The following is a 24,206-nucleotide window of genomic DNA, read 5'->3' on the forward strand; positions in this document are numbered from 1 at the left end:
AGTGGGCAAACACCTGGTTTGCCATTTCTGAAGATACCTTTTAGAGACAGAAATCTGTCTGCCTCACCTCTCCCTCCATCTTTGCCTCATTTCCTACCAGTCACCATGAACCACTGCTCAAAAAGTCTAAGTCAAGATCGAGGGCTCTACTAGGAAATAAGGACAAATGCTCCTCAGAGATGTAAAATATTTCTCTGAGGAGACCTGGAGCAGTCTTTGGGGTTGCTGCTCTGCCAGGTAGTGAAATTGGTGTGATCTTCATCATCCATTGGTGTTGCAGAGACAAAGGAAGATGCCTAGGAAACCTGACCGGTTGGGTTGCATCTCTGCTAGTGAATGTTGCTCTGGTTCCCAGCATCTTCTGCAAGAAGCAGTGTATGTGTGTGGAAAGCAAGAACCTTGTCTTGTAAGGAACCTCCCCAGAGTTACGTTCCTGTTTCTGAGAAGTCCTTTCATACACCACTGCTTGCCCTCACATCTCACCAGTGCACGTTTCATGCTGTTTGGAAACAGAGGGATTTGGTGGTGTAGTGCGTTTCTGCCCACGTGGTTACAAGCATTTCCAAGTCCTGCTTTGTGTCTGTGTCTGTGCATTCATTTGTTATCTCCCCATGGGAGAGCAGACCTGTGATAATGCGTAGCAACCTGCAGGCTTTTCTTTCTTTCTTCCTTGCTTTAAAGGTTTAACAATTGCTTCCAGCTCTCTGCTCCACTGAGCCTGTGTTTCTCACTCTGAGCAGTTCTGGTCTTCTCGGAAAGCCCCATCAACAAAGCCAACTAGAGCCATGCCGTGAAATTATATCTGCTAGCATCAGCTGAAATGACAGATATATGGCATTTATCACCCATGCCTGTACTGACAGACACTTGGTGGCATGTAGTGGGATTTTGGGCACAGCTGCAGGTGGTCACAGTGCTGGGGTGGGCAGTAAGCACCTCATCGTCCCCCTCTTCACGCAGCGGTGGTGCATCCGCTCAGCGCTGGGGCTGTCATCGTGTTGGCCTCTTTCTCTTGGTGAGCCCAGGTCGCGACTGCAGGCCTGAACCATGAGTGCTTCACCTGCATAGCTGGGTTTCTCAGATGCCTCAAGTTTCTTAAACCTGATGGTTTTGGTGGTCAATTAAGTCCTAAAAATAACCTGCAGACAGGGTCTCTCCTTTTGTGGTGTGGCACCAGTATAAAGGGAAGGAAGGGATGGTATCGATCCCAGATGCCAAACTGGGAAAATTGCTTATCAAGAGCCCTAGGCCAAAGTGAGTGAATTAATGGCCTTTTGAAGGTCCCAGGGGATGATTTCAGCATATGAATCATCTTTTGTTTCCATGTGGGAAGTGAAGGGGGAGGAGAAATATACATTATTAAAAAGTTGAGAAGTTTTTGTGAGGAAAGTTAGGGCTGGGGGTGCCGTTAGCACTCGTCATCTCTGAACTACCTCTGAGCGGGCGTGCAATTTCCATCCTTTATTAGTTTTCTCTATTTTTTTTTTAACATTCTCACTCCTGAGTTGGAAGAAGGGATGACAGTAGGTGCCATGCAATGAAATTAGGAATGAGCGGAGGTGAAGAGCAAGTTAGCTTTTTCTCTGGAAGGCGTGTTGTGCTGTGGCGTGACCTCCTGATGGAGGTGGGCCAAGTCCCACGAGATGGCAGCAGCAGGGCAGGAACCTGACCCTGCCCTTCAGAGCTCTGTGTCCCCCGGGGCCTGGCCGTGCTGACTGCGTCTGCTGCTTCCTGCATCTCACACGGGTATGATCGAAATAGCAGCACTTGTTTTGCTCAAAAAACAACATTTTGCTTTCAAAATCCCGTGTCAGCCTGGGAAGTGTTTGCTTGGAGGGCGGAGATGCTGAGAGCAGCTCAGGCGTGAGGAGAGGAGGAGAGGTGACAGCGGAGCTGCTTGGCCCTGCTGCCACGTGTGCAGCCCAGGGCCAGAGCTGGTGGCACTGGGGATGTGGTGTGGTCATGTGAGGGGATTTTTGGAGAAAGAGTTATCTCTGTGGAGCCTTGTAGGTCTCTGTGGGACATGGCTTGTCAATGACAGGCACTACGATGGGTTCACATCGCCCCTGCTCCTTTCAGCCAAAGGCCAAGCCACCACAGCTTCCCGTCTTTGGATAGCGAGGCAGTGAAATGGGGCTGAAGGAGATGGCTCTGATGGGGCATGTGGGCAGGAGCTGTGTGCATCTCCTGCAACGGATCTGTCAAAATGTCCTCGGCTTAGCAAACAAGCTGCTGCGAAATGCTCGCTGAGATCTCTGCTGACAGAACCAGGCCTGGGCCAGCCGCCCCCCTCGGCTGCAGAGTGGTGGCTGGGACTTGCGGTTTGGAGCTGAAGTGCCTACAGACAGCCCTGAGGGGAGAGTGGCGGGCTCCCAGGTGCCAGACAGGACCCACTCCATCCTCCCCCATGGAGGAGCTGGGAAGGCCACGCTCTGGAGGAGCATCATGCCAAGTAGTTAATCTAAATGAAAATCTACTGAAGCCCCAAGCCCAGCTCTAGGCACAACCTGAGCTGGCTGCAGGATGATGCTGTAGATGCGTTGGGTGGGTGAGGGAGTCACTGGGAGATCTGGAAAGGAGATCTCTCCGTTGTGTCTGCTGGACCAGGGGATGCACTTACAGGGGATGAGAGGAGGGAAAACAGAGAATGGCAGCTCTGTGCTTGTTGTGAAGTGCATCTGCTGTGGGATAGGAGACGGATGGGCACTGCGGTAAAGCTAGGAGGAAGCACCCCAGGCTAGCTGTGGTATAGTGGTGTTGTATTTAACCTCGGTTCTAACAGTTAGGAAGGAGATTTGCTTTATAAAAAACTGTATAGCTACTGTACTAATTTCCGAGAAATTACAAGGGCTGCCGAAGGCTGCGAGGTGGCAGGCGGATGCTGTTGGCAGGAGGCTGGTCCCAGGGTGGTGTCTGCTGTCGGGCTGTCGAGTCTGGGGCTTTCTGCATCACTGAGCTGCCGTAAGAGCAGTTCTGGGGAGCTGGGAGAGAGGCTGGCATCCTGTAAATGGAAAAAAAAAAAAAAAAAAAAAGCTCTCAGTGGCCACCTGCAAGGATGCATGGCATTTTCTGCCTGGAAGTGCCTCTGAGTGCCTGGCCAAGTTGCAGGTGGAGCTGCTACCCCAATGGCAGAGGCTGGAGGGTTCACCTCAGCTATTGGGTGAGCTGTGCTCCTTTCAGGAAACCATCAGAGAAATAAAGCTGAAGGACTGACTCACCTTCCCACAGTGCTGAAAGTGCCCTGGTTTCTCCTGCTCCATCCCTATGGGTTCCCATCCCTATGGGCAGAGCTCCAGCAGCATCACTGCACACAGCAAAGTCCTTCAGCCCCCACCTCCTGTGAGCAAAACTTTGTCAGGGCCAGAGAGTTACGTAAAACTATTTCTGGAGGAATTCAAACACGCAGATCCTAATGGTTGCTGTGCCAAAAGGGGAACGAAAACTCAGTGTTGGACCTGGCATCCAGCAGACTTGTTCCTGTGAGCAGCTTGGGGTTTGCTGGGCCCGTGCCCCCACCCCACCACCTTGCACACTCTGTATGGGGTAGTGCAGGGCGAGCTGAGGTGGCCTTTTATCTTGTTGAGAAGATTTCCACCACAGGAGTGTAAGTATTGCACAGCTTATTCATACAAGCACGTCCCCCAAATTTCCCTTCATAATGACCCTTAAATCCTAAATGCTTGGTAATACGGAGGGTGAGAAGCCCTTGTGTGCAAGAAGCACAACCCTCCCCGGGCAGCTTCTTTCCACTTTTTGGAATAAAACCAACTTTGTCATTTGCAAAGGCACTTTAAAGAGAGGCCCTAATTAGTGTCTATAAATTGCTTTCGTTAACCTTTCCTAGCTGATGTGATCTGTTCCCTTGTTACTAAAAACCTTTTATGAGGTGCCTTAATTTTCCACCCACATTATTAGTCTCCTGAAGCTTTTTACATAGAGTTCCTGTGTCCAAGTCTATGAGCAAGTGCATTTATCTGTTTCAGAAGATTTTTCTCCTGGGTTTTGTGCCCTTTGAAGGGCTCTGAAAGAAAGTGTCTTTTATTGCCAGCAGTCTGAGTGTATACCTGTGCTTTTGGGGAATGACTTGAGTCAGAAGCAAAGAGTTTCAGCTCAATAACAAAAGCATTTCTCGGGTTTTTAAACTCCGTTGGTGTGGAAATGAAACCCCTTCTCTTGAAGAAGCTACATGTGGGAGCTCTTGGCAGTGACGGATTTTGTTAATTTTGTTAATGGCAGTTGGTATGTCTTCCAAAAGCAGATTCACGCACTTGGCCAGATTTAACTTGGCTTTTTTTCACACAATCTGAACCTGATGCCAAGGCGGGGTAGCTCGCATATGACAGCTAACAAGATGTCAGCTGGGAGCACAAGCAATATTGAATATGCAACTTTCTCTGTTGTCATAACAAGTAATTTTTTTTTCCCCCTGACTTGCTGGAGTTTCAGTGAAGTGGGAACATTATTTCCATAAGAGCTTGAAATGCAAACTTTCCTTTTTGGAAATTACTGCTGAAAGTCCATCTCAGATCGACCTCCCCAGATTTGAGTCAACTGAAACGTTTTTGTTTCCAACTCTTTTTCAACAAGTTTTAAGACATGACCAGAAACGCATGTTTGTTTGTTTGTTTGTTTGTTTTAAATATCAAAACGAAATATTCCCTTAACTATTTTTTTTTTTAATGTTGCACAAGCCATTGTGGAGGAGCATTGGTTTCAGCGGGTTGAGCCTCTTCATGACGGTCATTTTGCAGGAGAGCCGGGGTGCCTGCTCGCTGGGTGCTGGCTGCTGGGTGTGCTGAGTTTCGAGATGTGAGTTGAGAAGTGGGATTTTCCCAAGTGTATGCACCAGAAACTCTGCATCTGTGGAGTCTCTCAGTTCCTAGTAAGGCTTGTAGCATTGCACCCAGCGAGCAAGTGCTTTTCCTGGCTAAAACAAGCTGCAAATGCACACTGTAATCCTGGCTGTCCTTGCTAAGACACAGAAATACAGGGATCCTGGATAGGATTTTTTTAACTGAAATGAAACCTCCAAATGTTTGGATGCCCGTGTGCCCACCCACACCTCCCTGGGCACATCTTCCCATTTGTGCTGTATTTCAGCAGTGCATGCTGTCAGCTCGCGCCATGGCAATGGGTTGGTTTCATGTTGCTTCACTTTCTGGCTTTTATGTGTGCCAGTTTCTACCATTTCTCATACTACTGGAAGTAATTTTTTGTGTATCTTGTAATAATCATAGCAAATAAACACTAAATGTTGGATCCAAACTGCTCGTCCCTCTGGATGGTGGTTCTGTTTGGACTCAAGATGTATTAAATTAAAGAGGGATTGGTCAAAGGCTGTTGCCACTCCCAGGTTTTGTTTCTTACTAAAAGAGACTTAAATCACCTTAATTTGCTTCTAAAATTTGCCTACAATATATTGTGGAAGTGAAAGTCAGGAACCATCTGCTCAGCTGCATTAAAAAACCTGAGCTGTCTACACATAGTTCTCGTTTTTTAGAAAAACACGCTAAAAAGTTGAGTTTCCTGGCAGTGAATGGCTCCTATCTGCTGTTGCTGTGCATCAGGGATGCTGCGCAGACAAGGGTGCATGGGCTTCATGTTTAAATCCTGCACAATGTATTTGTGCTGTCGATGGTCTCTTCCTCATGCACCCGTAAGAAGGGAGCGTTCAGAAGGGGATGGAGGCAGTGGGCAGCAGAGGCTGAAGCTCTTGGCATGGTGCAGCAGGTAGGATACGTCAGGTCACCATCTGCTCTCAAACCCTGCCCGGCCAAATCGCAGCAGGGAGGGCTCGGGCGCTGTGGCTGCCTCTGCTGGGAGCCTCGGGGCTTCTGTCAGCCGAAGGCGGGTTGCTGCTGCTGCTGCAATTCAGCCGGGTGCTCGGCAGTGCTCGGCAATGCTCATGTGTACAGCAAAGTGCTAAATGCCTCGCGTTGAACCTCTCCGTCCTCCGTCCTGGCTGCTCTGCTCCCAGTGATTTTGGGGCAGCCTTGAGTGGCTGCTTTTTGTTGTTCTTCTTCTTATCTGTGGGCTGTCAAATGTCAAAGTCAGAACTTCCAAATCTCTGCCCGATAATGTTTGCTGATTTATTGCTGGCGTTTCGAGCCAGTGACTTCCCAGCTTGGTTGTCCTTGTGGTTTCCCCAGGGGGAACTGCTGCCTGCTGTCTGGATGAGGGGGACTAAGGCACGGAAGGGAAGCGATGGTGCTGGTATGGGTGGGACCAAGCAGTTTGCCTGGCTGCCTGCTCGGTGGGATAAGGCTGGAGGGCTGATGCTGCAGCTCCTCGCTCCGAGGGGCTGTGACATGGGGTTTCTTGCACTCGCTGTGCTTCTTGCCTGCCTGGCCGCCTTCCAGGTATGTGCTCTTTCCTACGCTCAGATAACTGTGCTCTTGTCCCACTCCAATAATGAGCAACAAGAGCGTGAATACCAGCTCAGTCAGGGACCCCGGGTATTTTCTGCGTAATAAACAGCAGCAACCCGGAGTGAAATATCAGCTCTGTGCCCACGCTGGCAGTGATCTCCCCAGCCAAGGCTCTGCCTTAGCGCAGCGCTGTGCTGTGACAGCTCACCCAGTTCTGCCAGGGGTAGGGAAGGTGTCGGCCCGGTTGCTCGTAAGCACTCACTGTTACTGGCATTTTGCAGCATCATTGTGTTTACAAGTGGGTTTTGTTTGTATACGTACATTAAAAAAAAAAAAAAAAAAAAGAAAAAAAAAGGAGGCATGGTTCCACGACCAACTCTTTGTAAATGAATAGTGGTGGAGAAATGAATATTTCTGGAGATTTCTGGAGGTGAAGCCCTCTTGCAGGACCAAGTTGTGCAGTTCTGCTTTACCCTCGTGTACCTGAGGACACGGTGTTTGGGTGTCGTGCCTGCACAGGAGGAACCTGGCTGCAAGCTGTGGCAGTGCATGGCTGCAGGCTCTGCTTTTTGCCCCCTCTCCTGGCCGAGGAGAACTTTAAAGGTGGATTAAATCTATTTTTTCCAGATTTAAATTCCTTCCTTGCTGGATTGAGGCCAGCCCTGCTCAGCTGGTGTAGGTTTCTTCCTCCTAGAATCATGGAAAATAGAGGTTGAGCGGGCCCTGGGAGGTCATGTAATCCACCTCTTGCCCCAAGGCGGGATCAACTGTATCTAAAATGCTTGCTAATGAGGCTGGAGTTAGGTATCTTAGTGTATTTATAGGCACCTCCACCACACGAGAGCACATATTACCTGTGCAAACAGTCCAGCTTCTCCTTCAGTTCTGTGCATTCTTCCCACTTGCTTATATTTATCCTATTCATCCTCTTTTTTTTCTTTTTTTTTTTCTTCTTTGCATCCCATCCTTATGCTTATTGACTGAGTTTTCCTACTTCCATGAAGAATGCTCTAATTCTTCCTCTAATAGCAGTTGCTATGGCAGCTGGTTCAGGCGGTGCCTCATAACCTAGTGCAGAGCTGCTTTTACATACACATTCACTGCTTGGTTTTTCCTCTGGAGCCTGGCCAGATCTTTGGGAAACCTTATCATCTGCAGTTGACAAAAGAAAAAAAAAATCAGATTCTGGCACCACTATTAAAAATGTCCTAAGCCTCGCCTGCTCTCTGAGCCGTCACCCGGAGGATGCTAAATAGGACAGGAAGCACACTGTTTAATGCTGTCTGCTGATGCCTTTGTAATCAAGAGCTGAGATGCAATCAAGCACCCTGCACTCCTTTTAATTCGGGGAACAAGAGCCCATGTGCAGCTCCTAGCAAGCAGATGCAGTTTCCACTGAGGTCCCTGCAATTTGCAACCGCTTAGTGCTGAATTTGGCCTCTGCGTTCCCTAGATAGCACGAAGCGGACTGGCTGTAAACGTTATTTGTGTAGGAAAATGCCTCAAGTTGCTCCGTTGTTCTCATGCTCAATGTGCATTTTGTAACAGTTTGCAGCATCCATCGGTTTGGCCAAGGATTTTGAGCTCCATCGTGGTTCCCCTTTTTCCTGGTGGGCTGCCCTGCTCTGCCCGGCCCTGCCTTGAGCACCAAGCTCTTCATTGCTACAGGGAACTTCTGAAAGACTCATTTCAATTTGTGTGCCTTCACCTGGGCTGATGAGAGAGATCTTATTAGTAAACTGTGCTCGCACGCAGCCTTCATTGGCTTCTCCAGCCCTCTTCTAACCTGGCTGGCAGCTGATGCTTTGCGTGGTGAAGCTGCTTGCATGCAGCTTGCATCTTGTCCTGGTTGTGTGACACCCACATCTGTCTGCAAACCTCCACGTCTCGAGTGGGTGGGGATTCTGGCACCTTCAAAGTATTTCCACGTTGGTCTGGTTCAGAACAGCAAAGGATGGAGATCGAGTGCTGATAGCTGCCCGGTGCCAGCTGAAACGATACCGCTCGACCACAGAGTGAGGCAGAATGTCTTGGTGTAGTCAAGCAAAGTCCTTTGCATTTTCCAGTCTGAAAGATCCTCTCTGTCAAAAATATCAGCTTTAATGAAAGCAAAATTTGACCCAGACAATACTCCTGGATGAAAACGTGAAGCCCTTGCAGAGGGATACAGCAGCCTTCCTGTGCTGAGGTGTCACCGCGGCGGGACGCCTACCCTCTGCCCCTGCCTTGGGGTGAGGAAATCCCCTGGCAATGCCTGCCAGCCCTCAGCCTCTGGAGGGGGGAAGGAGCAATGCCCTGCAGCAGAAGACAGACATTTCGCTCGTGTTAGGGATGTGGAGAGAAGAGCACTTGCTGCGTCTGTCTGCCTGGGTGAGGTTTGTGTCCCCTGTACTGCCCACAGAGACAAAAGAGGTCTGAGCTGGAGGGCTGTGCTCAAGCCCCAGGAAAGTCTGTCAGCCCCACAGGGACCAGCTCCTGGCTGAGAAATGACACGTGGGGCTCCCACAGACCCCGAGTTTCAACCTACTTAGCTCAGACTCTTTCTGTGACTTTCGAACTTTTCCGACCTGGTTTATTTTTCCATTTCAGATTCTGTTGGTTCATCTCTAATTAGCAAACTGTTAGGCCACAGCAGGGCTCCACAGGCACTAAATGGGACTCGTCTTTTAATTCCAGCTCTGGTTTGGTAGCCCGAAATAGCAGCCTTTAGGAAGGGCCAAGCTCCCCCAAAGGAGGACGGTCCCCATGGACGCACACGGGGACATTCTCGTGGCCGTCAGCTGTTGAGCAGAGGTTTTCTTCCTTCCTAACAGCGATGCTGTCAAAACAATGATGTTAGCCCTGGATGTGATACGGGGCTCCAGCACAGGCTGTAAGCAGTCAACTTCCAACCTCTTGCTGGGTGCTGTGCCGAAGTGGCAGCGTGTCTGTGCTGGTCGGTGACAGCAGGTCCTGGAGAGATGCTCACAGAGCGCCTTGCTCCTGCTAGAAAGGCCGGCGGCGTTAAAACTTCCTGATAAAAGGCAACCCAAAGGGATTCCCTGTCTGCTTTCAGGGTAAATTTATTCTTCAAGAACTTGAACCACGCAGTTGCGAAGTAGCCATGAACGAGCAGCCACTCTGCCCCCTGGCCCAAATCATTCTGCTCTGTGACAATTTTCCATCCCTCCTCAGAGCAAGGAAAGCTGTCACTCGAGGACCGGTCGGTGCCGAAGCTGTGCCATGGGTTCAAAATTTGGGTCATCGTCGCGTTGTCAGTGCTGTAGGATTTCCCGTGCACTTCGTGATGGGAACATTCGTGGTGTTGGTCTGTGCAGTTACCCTAAGGGGAACGAGAGCAGGGAATATTTCTCGTTTCACTTGCACCTGGAGACTTTCCTGGCAGCCGCAGGGCAGTGCCGGCCGACTCATCACTCCTGCGAGGTGGGGCTGGCAGCTTGGGCTGCAGCTGGAGGTGCAGGAGCTGTGCCCTGAGCAGTGTGGTGGTGACGAGGCAGAGGTCTGGCTGTCTGCTTGATCCTTCTGTTATTCTCTTCATCCTGAAAGCCTCCAGAAGCACACTGCTCCTGGACCGAGCTCTGGTAGGAGCACAGTCAGCTGCCATTAGCTTCTTGTGTGCCCTGGAGCATTTTGGCCCAGGTCTTGTGAAGATACTGGGGTATTTTAAGTTCCACTCAAGTCCGTTTGTGTTGGTCACCTCGTGCCTTTGTTCTCCTGCCGAACACAGAGTCTGTCTGCTGAATATTCAGCTCCCTTCTGGAGGAGGGCGTGCAGAGCCCCAGCTAGGTGTTCCTGTCCTGGGGCATTAAAATACCGCTGTGGTGTTTCGGGGATTGCCCCGATCAGCCCCAGGAGCTCCCAGCAGCAGTGGAAATGCCTTCTCTCCTTGCTGCAGGGAGGAGCATTTCCCCAGGAACAGGAAAAACGCAGGGGATGCCGCCAGCTGCCCGCTGAGCTGCTGCCATTGACTGCAGATTTGGCTTTGCAATGTCACGGCGGCAGCGCCACGGGCGCCAGCTGCCTCGGCTCCCTGTGCCCGCTGGAAGGAGCTGATCCCTGCAGCATCGTGCCTGGGGGTCCTGAGATGCTGGGGTGGGGACGCTGGAGCTTTGGTGCTTCAAATCCCCGTGGGGGAGATGTAGTGGGAGCTGAGCAGCTGGTGATCACCACCAGACCGTGCTTGGGTTGGGCTGCAGGAGACAGTCCTGCCCCAAACAGGGGCTGTGTGGGCCAGAGATCCCCCCAGGTTAGTACGTGTGTTCTTGGCATTAAACAACAGGAACCAAAAGGGGCCTGAGCACATGCTGGGCTTTTTTTGTCCTAGTACCTAACAGTGTCCAACCCAATGCCGCTCGGCTCCAACCCGAGGCCGGAGGTCTCCTGGACAGCATGAGAAGCCTTGGGTGAAAGTCTCATTTAGCAGGGATGAGGAAGAAGCTGATGGAGGCCTTGCAGGAGGAGAGTGGGGAACCTGGAGCAGCGCTGGGGTGAGCGTGGTTGGCGTGGAGCTGCAGGAGGAGGGTGGGCAGGGCACCCAGCACGGCTGGTGGCCCTGCAGAGACGTTTGGGGTGCAGCCTGCCCCAGCTCCAGGACAGCCTCCTGGAGGACCAGAAGTCTCTTGAGATTTGGCATGATTTTCAGCATGCAGGGAGCAAGGAAGAGGACATCCACCTGGGCCGGTGCATCCCCTGGCATGGGCACAGCTGCAGAAAGCAGTAGGAAAGAGTTCCTGGGAGCGGGATGCCAGCACCTGAGCCACCTCCTGCCCGCTGCTGGGGACAGGCTGAGCTTAGCAGCACAGCTTCGACCTGCCGGCGAGCGGGACAGCCCAGCAAAGGCAGGGGGACACTGCCAGCAGGCAGTGAGCATCACTTACACTAATTAATTTTATTTTCCAGGCTTTTTTTTTATGGCCTATTTCATTTGGACTGGGAAAGTAAGCTACAGGGAAGGAAGCTGCCCTTATTTCAAAGAGTCTACCCCTGGCCTGTAAATCTGGGCCAGATCTGCTGGTACATGCTGGCTGCTTTGTCCGACCATAATAATAACCATAAATGTCACTTTAGAGCTGATCTGCTTTGCCAGATGAATCTGGACCAGCCTCCCTCTCCTTCCTAATCAGGTTAGTTTTCCTTTGATCTGTCCCTGTTAAGAGAAACCCAAACTGATGCAGCTTTATTCCCATCCATTTTCCATTCATCCGGTGGCTCTTTACACGAGGCCATCTCAGCTCTACCTTAATTATGGCTGCATTGTCTCACGCTGCAGCAGAATTATCACTTTGTCAATCTTAGCTAATATTCACTGGGATTTTTATTTTTCCAGAAGTTTCGTTTCATTTTCAGACCGATTCGTTTTAAGTTGGCGAGTGCACTAGCTTTAAGGAGAGGGCATTTGCTGCTGGCTGTCAGAAGGAACACACCAAATCGCTAATTATCGATCTTTGCTTTATTGGGCAGTGATTGAACTGCTTTGCCGTGCAGAGCATCGCTCCCTCATACTCTGACAGTCTTCAGGAAAATTTATCTCGGTGAGTTCTGCCCTCTGGATGATGGTGACTTACGTTTGGGCATAGAAGAGGAAATAACTAGCTCCGGATAAAAACCTCTGACAGCCCCAGATTTAAGTCACCTGTTTTTAAGAGCACACAAATGTGACCTGTGCTGGTGTGCCTGTTTTTAGGAGCACAAAAACCTGCTGGTGTGCTGTGGAGTCCTCACCAATACACGTTCCTCGTCACCTCTGCACGTAAATCCTGCCTGCACCCGTGATGTGCTGTGTTTTCCCAGACGCAGCAGGGTGCAGTGAACGCCGTGCTTTGTTTGTTTGCTTTGCACGGGCCTGGTTTTGAGAACAAGCCTGGAGTTACTGCGAGACAAGATAAGAGCGGTTCGGGGAAGCGGAGATGTTCCGGTCTCGCTGCGGGGCTCGGCTGCCGAGCTGCGCTTCCCGTGACTCAGAGCGGCAGCGGGGCACCGGCTTCCTGTGAAGCCACTCGCCTGCAGAAAAGTTGCTGCGATGTTTGTTAAGGAAATCAGGTTTTTAACGAGTTATCCTCCAGTGTAGTCACGTGTGATGTCTAAAATACGTCTCACCGTGCTCCTGTCGTCTCTAGCACCAACGTGGGCATCTTCCAGCGAGGCTCGCGTGGCTGTTCCCTGCCTCCCGCTTTCATTTGTCTCATGGGATAAGCAGAGGGGTCAGCAGTTGGGATAAAACCCTTTTTGTCGTGCAGGGGTCAGCTGGCGGGGGAGACGCATCGCCCTGCGTGGCGGTAATGGGAGCAGTGGAGCTGGTGTGCTCAGGGGACGTGCATCAGCAGCAAACTTCTCATCTCCTGCGAGAATATTGGAAGGGATGTGGTGAAGCAGCAGAGGGAGCATAGGAAGGGATTGCTAGCCAAGGAATTGGGGAATATCTTTCAAATTCAGTCCAGTCTCTGAAGAAACTCATTGATTTTAGTACCACTGGGGGTGAAAGAGGGATGGATCGGGTGGTTGCAAAGCATTTCCCAACTGCTGGCAGCGTAGGGACCTCTTCACAGTGTAGGGACCTCGTTAAGGCGGCTTCAGTGCTCCCCGGCGTGCTGGGAGAGGCAGCGCTGCAGTCTGCTTTTCCTCCTTGCATCCTTCAGCCACAAACACGCGGTGCTGGGAGGAGATGGTGGCCGGCACAAGGCGCCCCGTCCCCTGCTAACAGGTTGCACAAATTTCGCTCATGCAGCCGGGCCCGCCCTCACTTGCTTTTTGCTGGCAATCCCCTGCTTTGCAGGTTTCCGTGCAGCAGAGGTGATGCTCCCGGGGGGCTGGGAGCCACGGGGGGGTCCCAGCTGAAATCGCTGACAGCAGCCGGGGCCGGAGAGGTGTGCGGGGTCAGCTCCAGCTGCTCTCTTTTCAAGGGGGAATAGCTGGAATTTGGTTCGAGGTTCGTAGATCAGGTTTCCATTACACAACCGTGCTGCTTTCAGCTGCTCGCGTGACACGCGGGCCTCGCTGGCTGCTCCTGGTCTGGCTGGCTGCTGGCCCCGGGAATAACGCCTTGGGAGGAGAGGTACAGAGAGAAATGGGGCTTCTCTGCTGCAGCACTGCCTGGGCTGGGAGCGGGGCCTTGGAATGGGTTTGCTTCACTCTTTGCAAGCTGCGGGAAGCACCTCAGAAGCCTTTGTCACAAACAGCTGCTTGGAAACTTCTTTATTTATTCTTTTAAAGGCTGCTTTTGCCAGGTGAAGGTGGGACCAAAGGCGGGAGGACCAAAGGAGGGAGGGATTCTGTGATTGACCGCAGACCTGGTGGTGAGGCTCAGGCCTCCACCTGGGTGGCTGCACGTGCTGGGAGGACAGCTCTGCTGGCAGGGGGGAGGCTGGAGCCCTGCTGCAGTGTGTGGGGGCGACAGCTCCCCCCTGCTGGGTCACTTTGCGAGTGATGAAATGGCCCCTGGTGTCCCCAGCAACCCGTGCCCCTTGAGTCCTGTCCTCAGGATGCTCTGAGCGTGGTCTTCTGCCAAAGGTGCTCAGCTACGCTCCGTGCTGGAGGTGCTAAAAGCCAAATAAAATTCAGTAGGGAAAGGTGGTGGTGGGTGCTGGGAGGGGCTGCAACCCCTCCCAGCACCGCGTGTGAGCCCCCAGCGCTGGCATCCACCCCCGCAGCCGCTTGTCAGCGCTGTCAGCAGAGCGGGGTGAGCATTCAGGCAGCATTAATTGCTTTAATGAACTTACTGAGGTGGGTTTAGCTCCTAAAGCATTCTGTTATTACTATAACCTTAAAGTCAACATACGAGATTGTGGAATTGGTGGGAGGTGATGCCAAGCTTGAGCCTGTCTTTCCTTCTCTTTTAATTTTGAGCTTTTTTTTTTGTATTATTTTGTAGGGAACCACCCGTTCTTTCCTCAGTGGTGGTGCAGAACCAGCCACGGCACGGAGGGGAGCACGGGGAAGCTCTCATCTCTGCCCTGTTTGCTGCTACCTGGGCGTGAGGGATGCAGGCAGTGAGGGCAACCTGCCATGCAGGCGCTGAGGATGGATGTCACCTCTCCTGTGCTGTGACAGCTGAGAGACACCCGGCTGTGGCCCACGATGGCGGGGTTCCTGTAGCATGAAATGCGTAACGAAAAACTCCCCGACGTGGGGAATCTGCTGGGGAAGGAACCCTTTGCTAAGCAAACAGGACAGAATAAAATGGTTCATTAAAAAAGCTGTTTTAATACAGAAGTTAGCGGAGTTCTGCCACCACCGTGGAGAGGAAAATGGTCCTGCCACTGCTAATGGTGTAGCCTAATGGGAGATTTTAATGACTCAATTATTTTGAAAATTGTTCTTCTCGGGAAATGCAATATACTTTGGCAAACTGAGGCTTTTCTCCACTGTTGCAGAAAGGCAAATGGTAATTCCTCTGAGCTCACTCTTTGCTGAAGAGAGAGTGGGAGGCATGGACTTGCAGAGCTAATGCCAAGTTGGACAATGTATTTCATCCCAGGTCAGGAGACCTGTCGGAGGGATGAAGGGAGGGAAGCAGGACACATCGTGCTCTCTGCTCCCTGCTGTTACGTGCAGTTCCTTGCTCCCAGCATCGAGGAGTTACGTCCTCAGTGTTCAGTGACACTGCTCTGAGAAACGGGATGCTTTAAACACAGGTTAATCACCTGCCTAAGGACTGTAGGAATTATGTTTACTTATTTCTTTATTATTTGGTTGTTTAAACTGTAACTTTTGTTAGCAAGCTCATGAGGTGAAAAACTAAGTAAAAAACCCAACAAAACCATTGCTGAGACTGACGCACTCCCCTCAGCAGCTGGGAGAGATGTGCTGCCCTGAATCTGAGCCACGGGTGACCCCGTGTGAAGCACCAAGCCAAAGCAAGTTGTGGAGGAGAATTTCAGCTGTCTCCTTTCCACTTTACGTTAAACATTCACTAGAGAGCCCAGAGAACCCTAGACTGACCCTAAACCTGTTCAAGCTCTCCTGTAACTGTTGAGAGTCCTGGTCTGAGACGTGCCCATGCACTTGGACCCCAGACTTCCCTTCCCTTCCCTTTCTGTGAAGGGGAGCTGGCTCGCTCCCCAGCTCTGCTCTGAATGCTTTTGCTGAATTCAACTCAATTTTTGCAGGTGAAAGCCTTCAGCTGGCTGAGGGCGAAGGCAACCAGCTGGGCTATTTTTTTTACCCCTAAAATAGTCCAAGTGGCACGTCAGGCTCTGAGGTTGCTTCCTCGTGGGCTCTCCTCCTGCCTGTAGTGCATCATCCGGGCTGGGAGCGCTCAGCTTCTACTGGGTGCCCTTGTGGAGAGCAGAAATCGCGTAAAACTTGGGAAAGAAGGGGAGAGGCTCAGCTCTGTGTGATGGGGCAGGTAGCACGAGTGTTGGAACGAGTTGGTCTGGATGCAGAGCACTTTCTGGTCACTTAGGGACCACTTAGAGTCACTTGCTTTCACCTAACCTAAAGGTCTTTTGTCTTTGTGCAGTCTCTGAGGAGTCGTGGTGGGGGATTTCAGAGCTTCTGCCGTGAAATTAGGGAATGAAGTGTTTGTCGTGTTCTTCATAATGGGGCCTTTTTTATTTTCTTTAACTTGGATGCTTGAGATAATGGGGCTTAAAGGTGGATCTGTGGGAGTAGCAACCTGAAGCAAGTTTATGTTGTGGTCTTTACCGAGCAGAGCATCCTCAGTGGGATCAGGTTCAGCTCCACGAGGCAAAAAATCAGTTTCCACGCAGCGCTCTGTGCCTTCATTGACGTTTTTCATCTCCGACTGCTCTGACAATGGTTTGGTGCTTGCCAAAAGCTGCGAGAGAAGTCCCGTGGCTCTCACCCCCTGGCTGCTTGTTCCCCAGCAGCGTGTTGGTGTTGCAGGCAATCAGTTTGTGATGGGTTTGCCGCAGGCACCGTGAGCAGCAGCTGCCTGGGGATGATGTTCGAGCCGGGGCAGTCCCTGAGATCGGAGGTGTTTGGCCTGGAGAGCAAATGAAACGTGCTTCTTCCTTGATACCAAAACCAAGGCTCTCAGCTGTGCGATTTGTCTTTGTGTGATAGGCAGCCAAATACGGACTGAAAACCTGCAAGCTTCTCAGGCTTGTGGGAGGGGAGACTTAAAAAGAACACCGTAAAAAAGAAGCTGGGCCGGCTGGGTTGCTGGTGGAGCTCAGGGATGTTTGTAGAAGGTAGGCCTGGTGACCAGACGTGCTTCGCTCTCTGCCTCAGCCGTGGCAGTGTTCCTGGCTCGGGACGAAGCTCAGCGTGCTGACCTGCTGTCCCCGCTCTGCGCCGTGTCCCCGTGCTCCTTTCCTGGCCTGGCTCCCCAGCGCAGTGTACAGACGGATGGACGGACAGACAGACGGACGGACAGCCCCGTGTCTGCTCCATGTGGGGACCTTCTCGAGGGGGCACCAGGCAGAGCTGCTGCCGCTGAACAACGGCTTTAGGTTTTCTTTTTACAATACCCATACACATAATTATCCAATTCTGTCAAAAATAAGGTTCGCCTTGCCAGATGGGAGCCTTTAGCGTTGAGAATTCAGCTCCTTGGCTCAGCTCCTCTGGGAGCTGAGGAGAGGAGAGGAGAAGAGAAGAGAAATGTTCTCCTGTGTGTGGAGCTGGGACTCCCAGCACCGTCACAGCCGTGCCAGCAACTGTCGCTGTGACCTTGGTGAAGAAACCCGAGCCTCCAGAGCCTTTGGTCTAACTCAGGCTGAGATGTCACATCTGTGAAATGAGGCGAATGCCGGCTGTAAAATCCCAGGAGAGAGCCTGGAGCTGCTTTGCTGATGGCAGCAGGGCTTGCAGAGATCTCTGCCTGCGAGGCTGTGCTGAAATTCAGATCTCGGCATCGCTGACAACTTGCTGCCAAATAACTGCAGGCTGCTGAAGCGGGAGGGCTGCGGAGGACCAGCCGGTGTTTCCCTGGTACAGTGCAGGGTGCTGCTAAACTTGTGTGAAAGTTTTATTTCTGTAGCGTTTGCTTTTTAAAAGGAAACCACAATCTTTTTTTATTAACAAAGAAAAAAGAGGCGTGGGGGGGGGACGGGGACTTTCTCCTTGATAGACATTTCCCTTCCGGCACCGCTTCGCAGTGCGGAGTTTCCAGTAAGAAGCCGTGCTGTCGAGCAGGGGGTGATGATTTAGCAGATTATGCTTTAACTCCTGCTGTGCCCCCAGGGTCTCCCGTGCGGGGCAGTGGTGTGGTCGGGGTGACCTGGGGGCTGCCACTGGCTCCTGCGGGTGCTGTTTCACACCAGGAGGGGTTTTATAGGGCTCTGTCACAGAGCGTGTCCTGGCACACTGTGCTCTCGAGTGTTTAGGTGGGTAGGAGCCTGCTTCAAGCCTGCTTCATGAGTGCAGCGTTCAGACCTCCCTACGAGATTTGGTCTTTCGTCTCTTGAAGATCTTCATCCCGTATGTACTCATCCTGTACTACATGGAGACAAATTCACAGGAAGAAAAAAAAAAAACTCAACGTGCTGATCAAGGTCACAGGGGGTGCTGCAGAGGGTGGAGAAGGGACCGAAAGATCCAAAGCAGCAGGAGCTCCTCCAAGGAGAGCAGCAAGGTGGGAGCTGCCCATCAGAGCTGGGGCTGGGCAGCAGGAGCGAGGCTGCAGCCCGCAGGCTCTGCCTGAAGGGGATCATTTGGTGTTAATGCAGGGCAGCTTGAAAAGCAAGTAGACATTTGCCCACCCCTCTAGCAAAACCTCTTTTCCGTTACTCTAAATAGAAAGTTTCCTGTTTTATAATTGAGGCTCTTAAAAGCCTTCGTGGTGTTCAGGTCAACGTACAGCTGCCGAGCTGAGCCCATAAATGCCTGAAATACGAGCCGGGGCAGAGGCTGTTGACTCTGGAACCAAGTAACACTTTAAAATGGCAATACGAACTATTTCCTGCTATACAGAGCGTATTCGAGTATCCTGTTGCAAATACTGCCAGGCTGGCCCTGCACGGAGCAATGCTGCTCCCCAGGCACCGCTCACCTGCTGCACGACCGCAGCGGGGTAACGGGGGGAGCTCTCCCATACTCGGGTAGCTGGAGAAATTTACCTCCTGACACCGCTGCTCCCTTTTATTACAGCTGAAGAAGTGTTTAGATTTCTATTAAAGCCAATTATTTTTTTCCCCTGCCTTTTCTTTCCAGTGCTCTGAAAGGTTTATTTTCTAATAGGCTTAGGATCGACTTCACAGACGGTGACTGCTGCGGCGGCATGTGTCAGTAGGTAGGTTTTGGTCCTGCAGATCAAAAGCAGTCTTTGAACAGGTATTTAAGTGGGATCTTCTGTGCTACTCGGATAAAAGGCTTTGATGTTGTGATGTCTGAATGGGTTTGAAGGTGTTCTCACGACTTCCAGGAAGAACTTTTTGTGGGAAGAAAGCTGGAAGAGGCCAGAGCAGTAGGAGAAGAGGAGGTCCTGGTCAGCAGTTATTGATCCTGGAGGTGCCCTTCATCTGGCTCTGCCTGAGACACCAAGGAGCGAGGTGTGCTGCTGACCTGCTTGCACGCACCCGACCCCGCGTGTGAGGAGCTGGCTGAGGGGCTGAGGGTGCAGGTTCCTATCGAGCCGCTCCATAGGATGTGGCTGTCCTCCAGCCCTCATTTCTCTTGGACCTCCCTGCTGAGGCTGCTGCCTCACAGGGCTCTGAAGACAGCAGGCAAGTCCCTCTGCACGTTGTGCAGGGACTTCTGCCCAGCACCACGGCACCCCAAAAGCTGGCGTTGCTCTGCTCGTGGCTACAGCTCCTGGGTCACCCTGGGGACCTTGGCCCCGGTCTCCTTGATCACAGCTCTGTAAATCTGACAGAAATATTTTTTGGCCCTCTCCAAATAGGCACAATTCACAAATACCTACTCCAAAGTGCCTCTTAAAGAGAGAAGAGGCTCTTTGGCAGCCCAGGTGTCACTGTCACGATGATATTGGGGAATTTGCTTCCCTGGCTCCCTGCCCACAGCGATCCTGCTGAAGGCAGCTGAGCCCGCAGGTTACATAAAACACTCAGCCCTTCAAGCCCATCGTCTGTTTAAAGACCATACCAAAATGATTTATTTATTCTTCCAATAGCAGGTGAGGAATAGGAAACTGAAAAACTAGTCTCTGACCTGAGCTTTCTTTTATGTATTTAGTATCTCCTGAGTGGGCCAATTTCACTGTTAGCCTGAGCAGGAGGAGAGGGTGAGGGTGCTTTTTAATGGGACGCTGCATCCTTAGGAGGGCTCGTCAGATGGCAGCTTCCTATAATTTTAATTTTGTCTATTGAAACAAATCTGGCTTTGCTTCTCCCATGTCCTTTGAGCACTGCTGGTTGCAGATGGGCAGCTTGCACAGTGTTACTGGTCAGAGCAATCCCAGGTGGATGGCAGCCATAAAAGAAAGACGCTTTGGCATCGCTAGCGCTAAGTGGATTATATGTGAACCTAGACACAAAACATGGGAAACGTGGGATGCGGCAGGGCTCGGGCACCTGGCTGTGCCCACTGACCAAAGAGCATTTTCTCTGTAGGCAGCAGTCACCAGACAGTGCTACGGCCGGCTCCGCGGGTGGCCACGGGTGCGCTCCGATGGGCGAGAAGTGTCACAGTTCGAAATAGGCTTTCCTTGCGAGCGCCTGGGCTGAGTATGAAATGAAATGTTCCCTGCCCTCGTGCACGTGGCACAAAGCAGATGGGACTCTGCTGGCCTCTTTCCAAACCTCCCAGATTTGGTGGGTATGGTAGGAGGGACGTGTGTGCCCAGCCATAAACGAGGTGGGAGGTGTCTTCGCAGGCTTTGATCCTGCCTGAGAAAGCTCAGCCATCAAGCAGGGTGGGATGTCTCGCTTGCTAGCTCAGCAGGCAAAACGGGCCATATTTATTTTTAGGCGTGCTCAGTGTTTGAGCTGAGCATGGTTTTTGTTTTCCGCGGCTTGTTTTGTCTTTCAGAAAGCTCCTGGGAGCTGCAGAGTTTGTCAGTGGGCCAGGGTGGGCTCTCAGTGGTGCGGTGCAGGAGCAGAGGACAGGGCCAAGTACGTTCCTCCTGGGATTGCTCAGGGTTTAGTTGGGCTCTTAAATATGAATATCATGGCATGCGGTGTTAGGCAGCTAGATGTGATGCTGGCAAAGCACTCGTAGCCTCAATAGCATTTTTCTGGCAAAGTTTCTCCTAAGTTATAAACATCCCTGCAAAACCGTAGCAGGAGAAGCCCATCATGAAGTAGCTGAGCACATCCAGAGAGCCGTGCCCGGCCGGGGGTCAGGCTGCTGAGACCTTTGCTGGCACACGTGTTGGTGCAGGCACCACCCGTACATCACTGCGTGTGCATTGTAACCCAGCTGAAACTTGTGTGAAATCGTGTATAAATGTCGGAGAATCCTTCCACTGCCTTAGAAACCTCACTGCAAGAGCAGCTTCTAAGTGTCCTTCAGGAGAGGAGAACCAGACAGTGAAACAGAAGAGTTTAAACATCACTTTCAAAAAGAAGTCGCTGAGTGCAAAGGTTGTACGTAAACCTGGACCTGCAAAAACTCCGTGCGTGTGTGTAAACTCGGAGCACACAGGGAAGCCTGCTTGCCAGTCTGGACAAATTGCCAATGTATATTTTTGGGAGCTGCTATCAGAAAGGTGTTTTGGGGACCTCCAATTGGGAAGGTGTTTTGTTTGTTTGTTGTCTTGTTCATTTTTCTCCCCAGTATCAGCTGGCTTTGTCTGTGATGGATTAGTAATACTTGAAGTATGCAGAAGCCAGGTATAGATGGGAGTGTGATATTATCCAGAATTTTATGGTGTAGTTTATTGACTCTGGGGGAACTGCACTGATGAAGGCATTTTTCTCCACGGAGAAGTCTCCATCTGGTTCAGGAACCTTCCTGGAACATTTGTTTCTCGTATAACCTCTGTGGGAAGTAAAATAAATGTAAAATGATAGCGCTGTCCTGTCTCTTCAGGTGAGAGAGCTGATTACCCCACGCTGAATTTTCCTTAGGGCCTCTGCAGTGGCTTCTTTGTCTTCCCCTTGATTTGTAGGTTAGGGGGAGGAGAAACGAGGCTTGGGAGCTGCTGGCAGTGGGTTTGAGGTGTGCGGGGAGGAGGATCTGCGTGGGGCTGCCCCAGGACCTGAGGCAGAGGGTGACTTAAAACCTGCTGCTTTGGGGATCTATTTTCACAGCTTTTGTGAGAGCATTTTCCATTTAACTCAGCGCAGATGTGAATGATAAAATATAAATCGAAGATTAATGTACAGCATCTTGGCGTGTGAAAGGTTCAATTATAGGCAGAGCAAGCAGAATAATGGAAAATATGTTTGAGTGATTGTTCAGTTAATATCATTTGCAATGAATTATTCACAACAATTTGTTCACCCCCACTCTTATTGTAATAATTTTCGTTCCTTCATTTGCTCTGCGTTTGGAACTGCTTCCCACAACTTGTAATGAAGTATATCCACGCACCCAGCCCCTTCTCCCCACCTCCCCCCGCCTACACGCCACAAAGGGCAGATTTGAAAGAGCTCAGCATCGCAGGCACTGAGCTCTCTTTAAGAAGTTAATCAGAAGTGTCAGAGTGGAGTTAATCAGAAGTGCTGAAGTGGAGGCTGCTGCCTGCTGATCGCTCAGATGTGACCCATAAAAGCCCATTTTGCAGGCTGCAGTCACCTCGACCCTTTAAGCTGGCAGCGATTTGGCTGCTAACCCCTGAAGCCCTTCCTGCTGCGCTGCCGGAGTTCAGCAGTGTCCCTGCGAGTGGTGTGCTGAGGCTTTACCAGCAGAAGGCAATCGGCTGCTCTTTGCGATCGCTCTGCATCCCTGGAGCGTATCCTTCCTCCCTGTATGGCCTCGCTGGTGCTGTGGTGGGAGTTGAGCTTCACAGCCAGGCGTGTGGCACCGGCAGCCTCGAAGAGAAGCGCTTTGCTCGCTCAGGTCCCTGCCTCTCGCACCGTGCTGCAGACAACGGAGGGGATCGGGGGCAGCGCTGGAAGTGCTGGGTTGTCTTCCAGCACTGCAAAGCTCCACAGCTGTGCTCCCCTTTCTTCAGGTGCTGGAAAACCCGCAAATGCACATTGCTCCTACAGCCGGGTTTGGTGTCACCAGTCACACGGGAGGGATGTTTTTAAGCCAGGTCACTGTAGGGTGGTTGGCAGGGGGCTGAAGATGTCCATGGCCTCCCTCCGTGTCCCTCTGCAGCCTGTCTGGAGCACAGGCAGTGGGCGAGCACTCAAAGTGACGTCCCTCTGGCTTTGCAGGAAGGAGCCAGGACTCGCTGCTGCCCAGCTTTGTGCTCCCACTGCTGTGCCTCTCGATGCCAACTTTACTTTAGGGCGAGTTGGCAAGGAGTCTGGCCTCTTACCCGAGCAGTGTCCTCATGAATTCATTGGCACCCCATCCATGACTGGCTTTATTACCTTGTGGGGCTTTTTTTGGTGTCTCGTGGCCATCAGTCTCTGGTGTGTCGGGGTGTAGAGGGAAATGTTTTGCAGGCAGTGGTGAGCAGGTCCCGCGGGCAGGTGGGAGCCGTGGTGTACAGCCAAGACGAGGGCTGCTGCAGGGGTCAGCGGAGAATTCAAAGCTGCTTTAGGGTAAGACAAATCCTTGGCTGATTCTTAACCCTTTAAGGACTCCCACGAGCTCTGTCAAGCCGTGACCACAAAGCCTTCAGCACAAAAACCCGAACACCCTAATGAGCCGGGATTTATGCTTTTGCATCTTCCCCATGGAGGGACAGCACTCGCAAGGTCGATCCGCCAGCATCTACTTGTCCAAATCTCCATAATCAGGCGAAACGTGATTATGGAGCTGCTTGTCGTTAGGACACAATGGCTCTTAAATGGCCCAGATTGAATTAAAGCCTTAATGGCAGAGCATCCAGAGTAAATAACAGGCGAGCAGATCCGCTGGGGCTGACGTGCCTCTCAGCCAGCCCCGATGAGCAGAGCAGAGCTCCGGCCGGGCAGCAGGAGCGTGGTGATTGTGGTGGGCGTGCTGCCCGGAGGGAGCTCAGCGCCTCGATGCAGGCATGCAGGCGAGTGCCGGGGGAGCTGGAGGAGCTGCAGGCTTCCTGCGCTGGCCTCCGAGCTGGAAACAAACCGGCATGCCTTGGACTCGCCGTGGTGAGGGGGTTTTGCCGTGGTGTGGGGCGAGTTTTGTTCTTCGCTGTCTTTCCCTTTTTTGTACCGGTTTTACCCAGCAGGTGTCAATGCCTGCAGGTTTTTTCCAGCTGAGGGAAACGCCAGAGTTTGGTGAAACGGTGCCGTGATGGGAAGCGCCTTACTCCACTTTTGTCCACGTTTGCCTCCCTTTTTGCTGACATCAGGCCAGTGGTGTCCAAACAAAATCCCACTTCGCTTCCAGTTTGACTTTCTTACAAGTGTGCTTTCCACCTCTCTTGAACAAAGCTTTGTAAATCAGCATCAGTGTGCTCCTGGCCCTGTTTTCCAGCGAGGAAGTCCCCCAGGCCCCACGCTGGCTGCCAGGAGCTGCCCTGCTCCCAGTTTCCCCCAGTTGTACTGGGAGGGAGCTCCCTCTGCCCACGGTGGGCATCAGCACCACGGGTGCTCTGGGTGCAGCCGGCCCTGCAGCCGTTCCTGACTGCCAGCTCTGACGTTTATTGCCTGTTTAGCTTCGTTACTGCTCCTTGTTTTGCAGCTCTGGTTTCGCTCAGTGGTTGTATCCTTGCCAACAGATCAGGTGGGGCTGGAACATGTTGCTGCGCTGGCCCCAAGGAAATGACTGCGAACCTCTGGCTTATGCCTGCGCTGGCAGCGACAGCTGGGGTGGGAAAAGCATTAGGTAGGAAAACATCTGCAGAAAAAGCAGGGAAGGAGAAAGCAAGCACCAGCAGACAGGTATGGATCACTGAGACCTGTCAGTGAATTTGATTTCATTGGATTGCAAGTT

At 51.8% G+C, this 24,206-nt stretch overlaps 1 protein-coding gene across 3 annotated transcripts in view; it reads left to right on the top strand.

Annotated features, from left to right (window-relative positions):
* PPP1R16B (protein phosphatase 1 regulatory subunit 16B) overlaps positions 1 to 24,206 on the top strand; it is a 57,981-nt gene that overhangs the window by 17,482 nt on the left and 16,293 nt on the right. Inside the window, exons 1-2 of one of the 3 annotated variants that reach the window (XM_084296858.1) lie at positions 13,390 to 13,419; positions 14,236 to 14,748. The exons of 1 other annotated variant lie outside the window; for it this stretch is intronic. In XM_084296858.1, coding sequence (XP_084152984.1) covers positions 14,643 to 14,748 — 106 coding nt within the window. In that variant the 5' untranslated portion in view covers positions 13,390 to 13,419; positions 14,236 to 14,642. Of the gene's footprint in view, positions 1 to 13,389; positions 13,420 to 13,485; positions 13,592 to 14,235; positions 14,749 to 24,206 lie in introns of those variants that run through there. One more of the 3 variants, XM_084296857.1, reaches the window with a different exon arrangement.

This window comes from Netta rufina, assembly GCF_964035555.1.
Source record: "Netta rufina genome assembly, chromosome: 16".
NCBI lineage: Eukaryota > Metazoa > Chordata > Aves > Anseriformes > Anatidae > Netta > Netta rufina.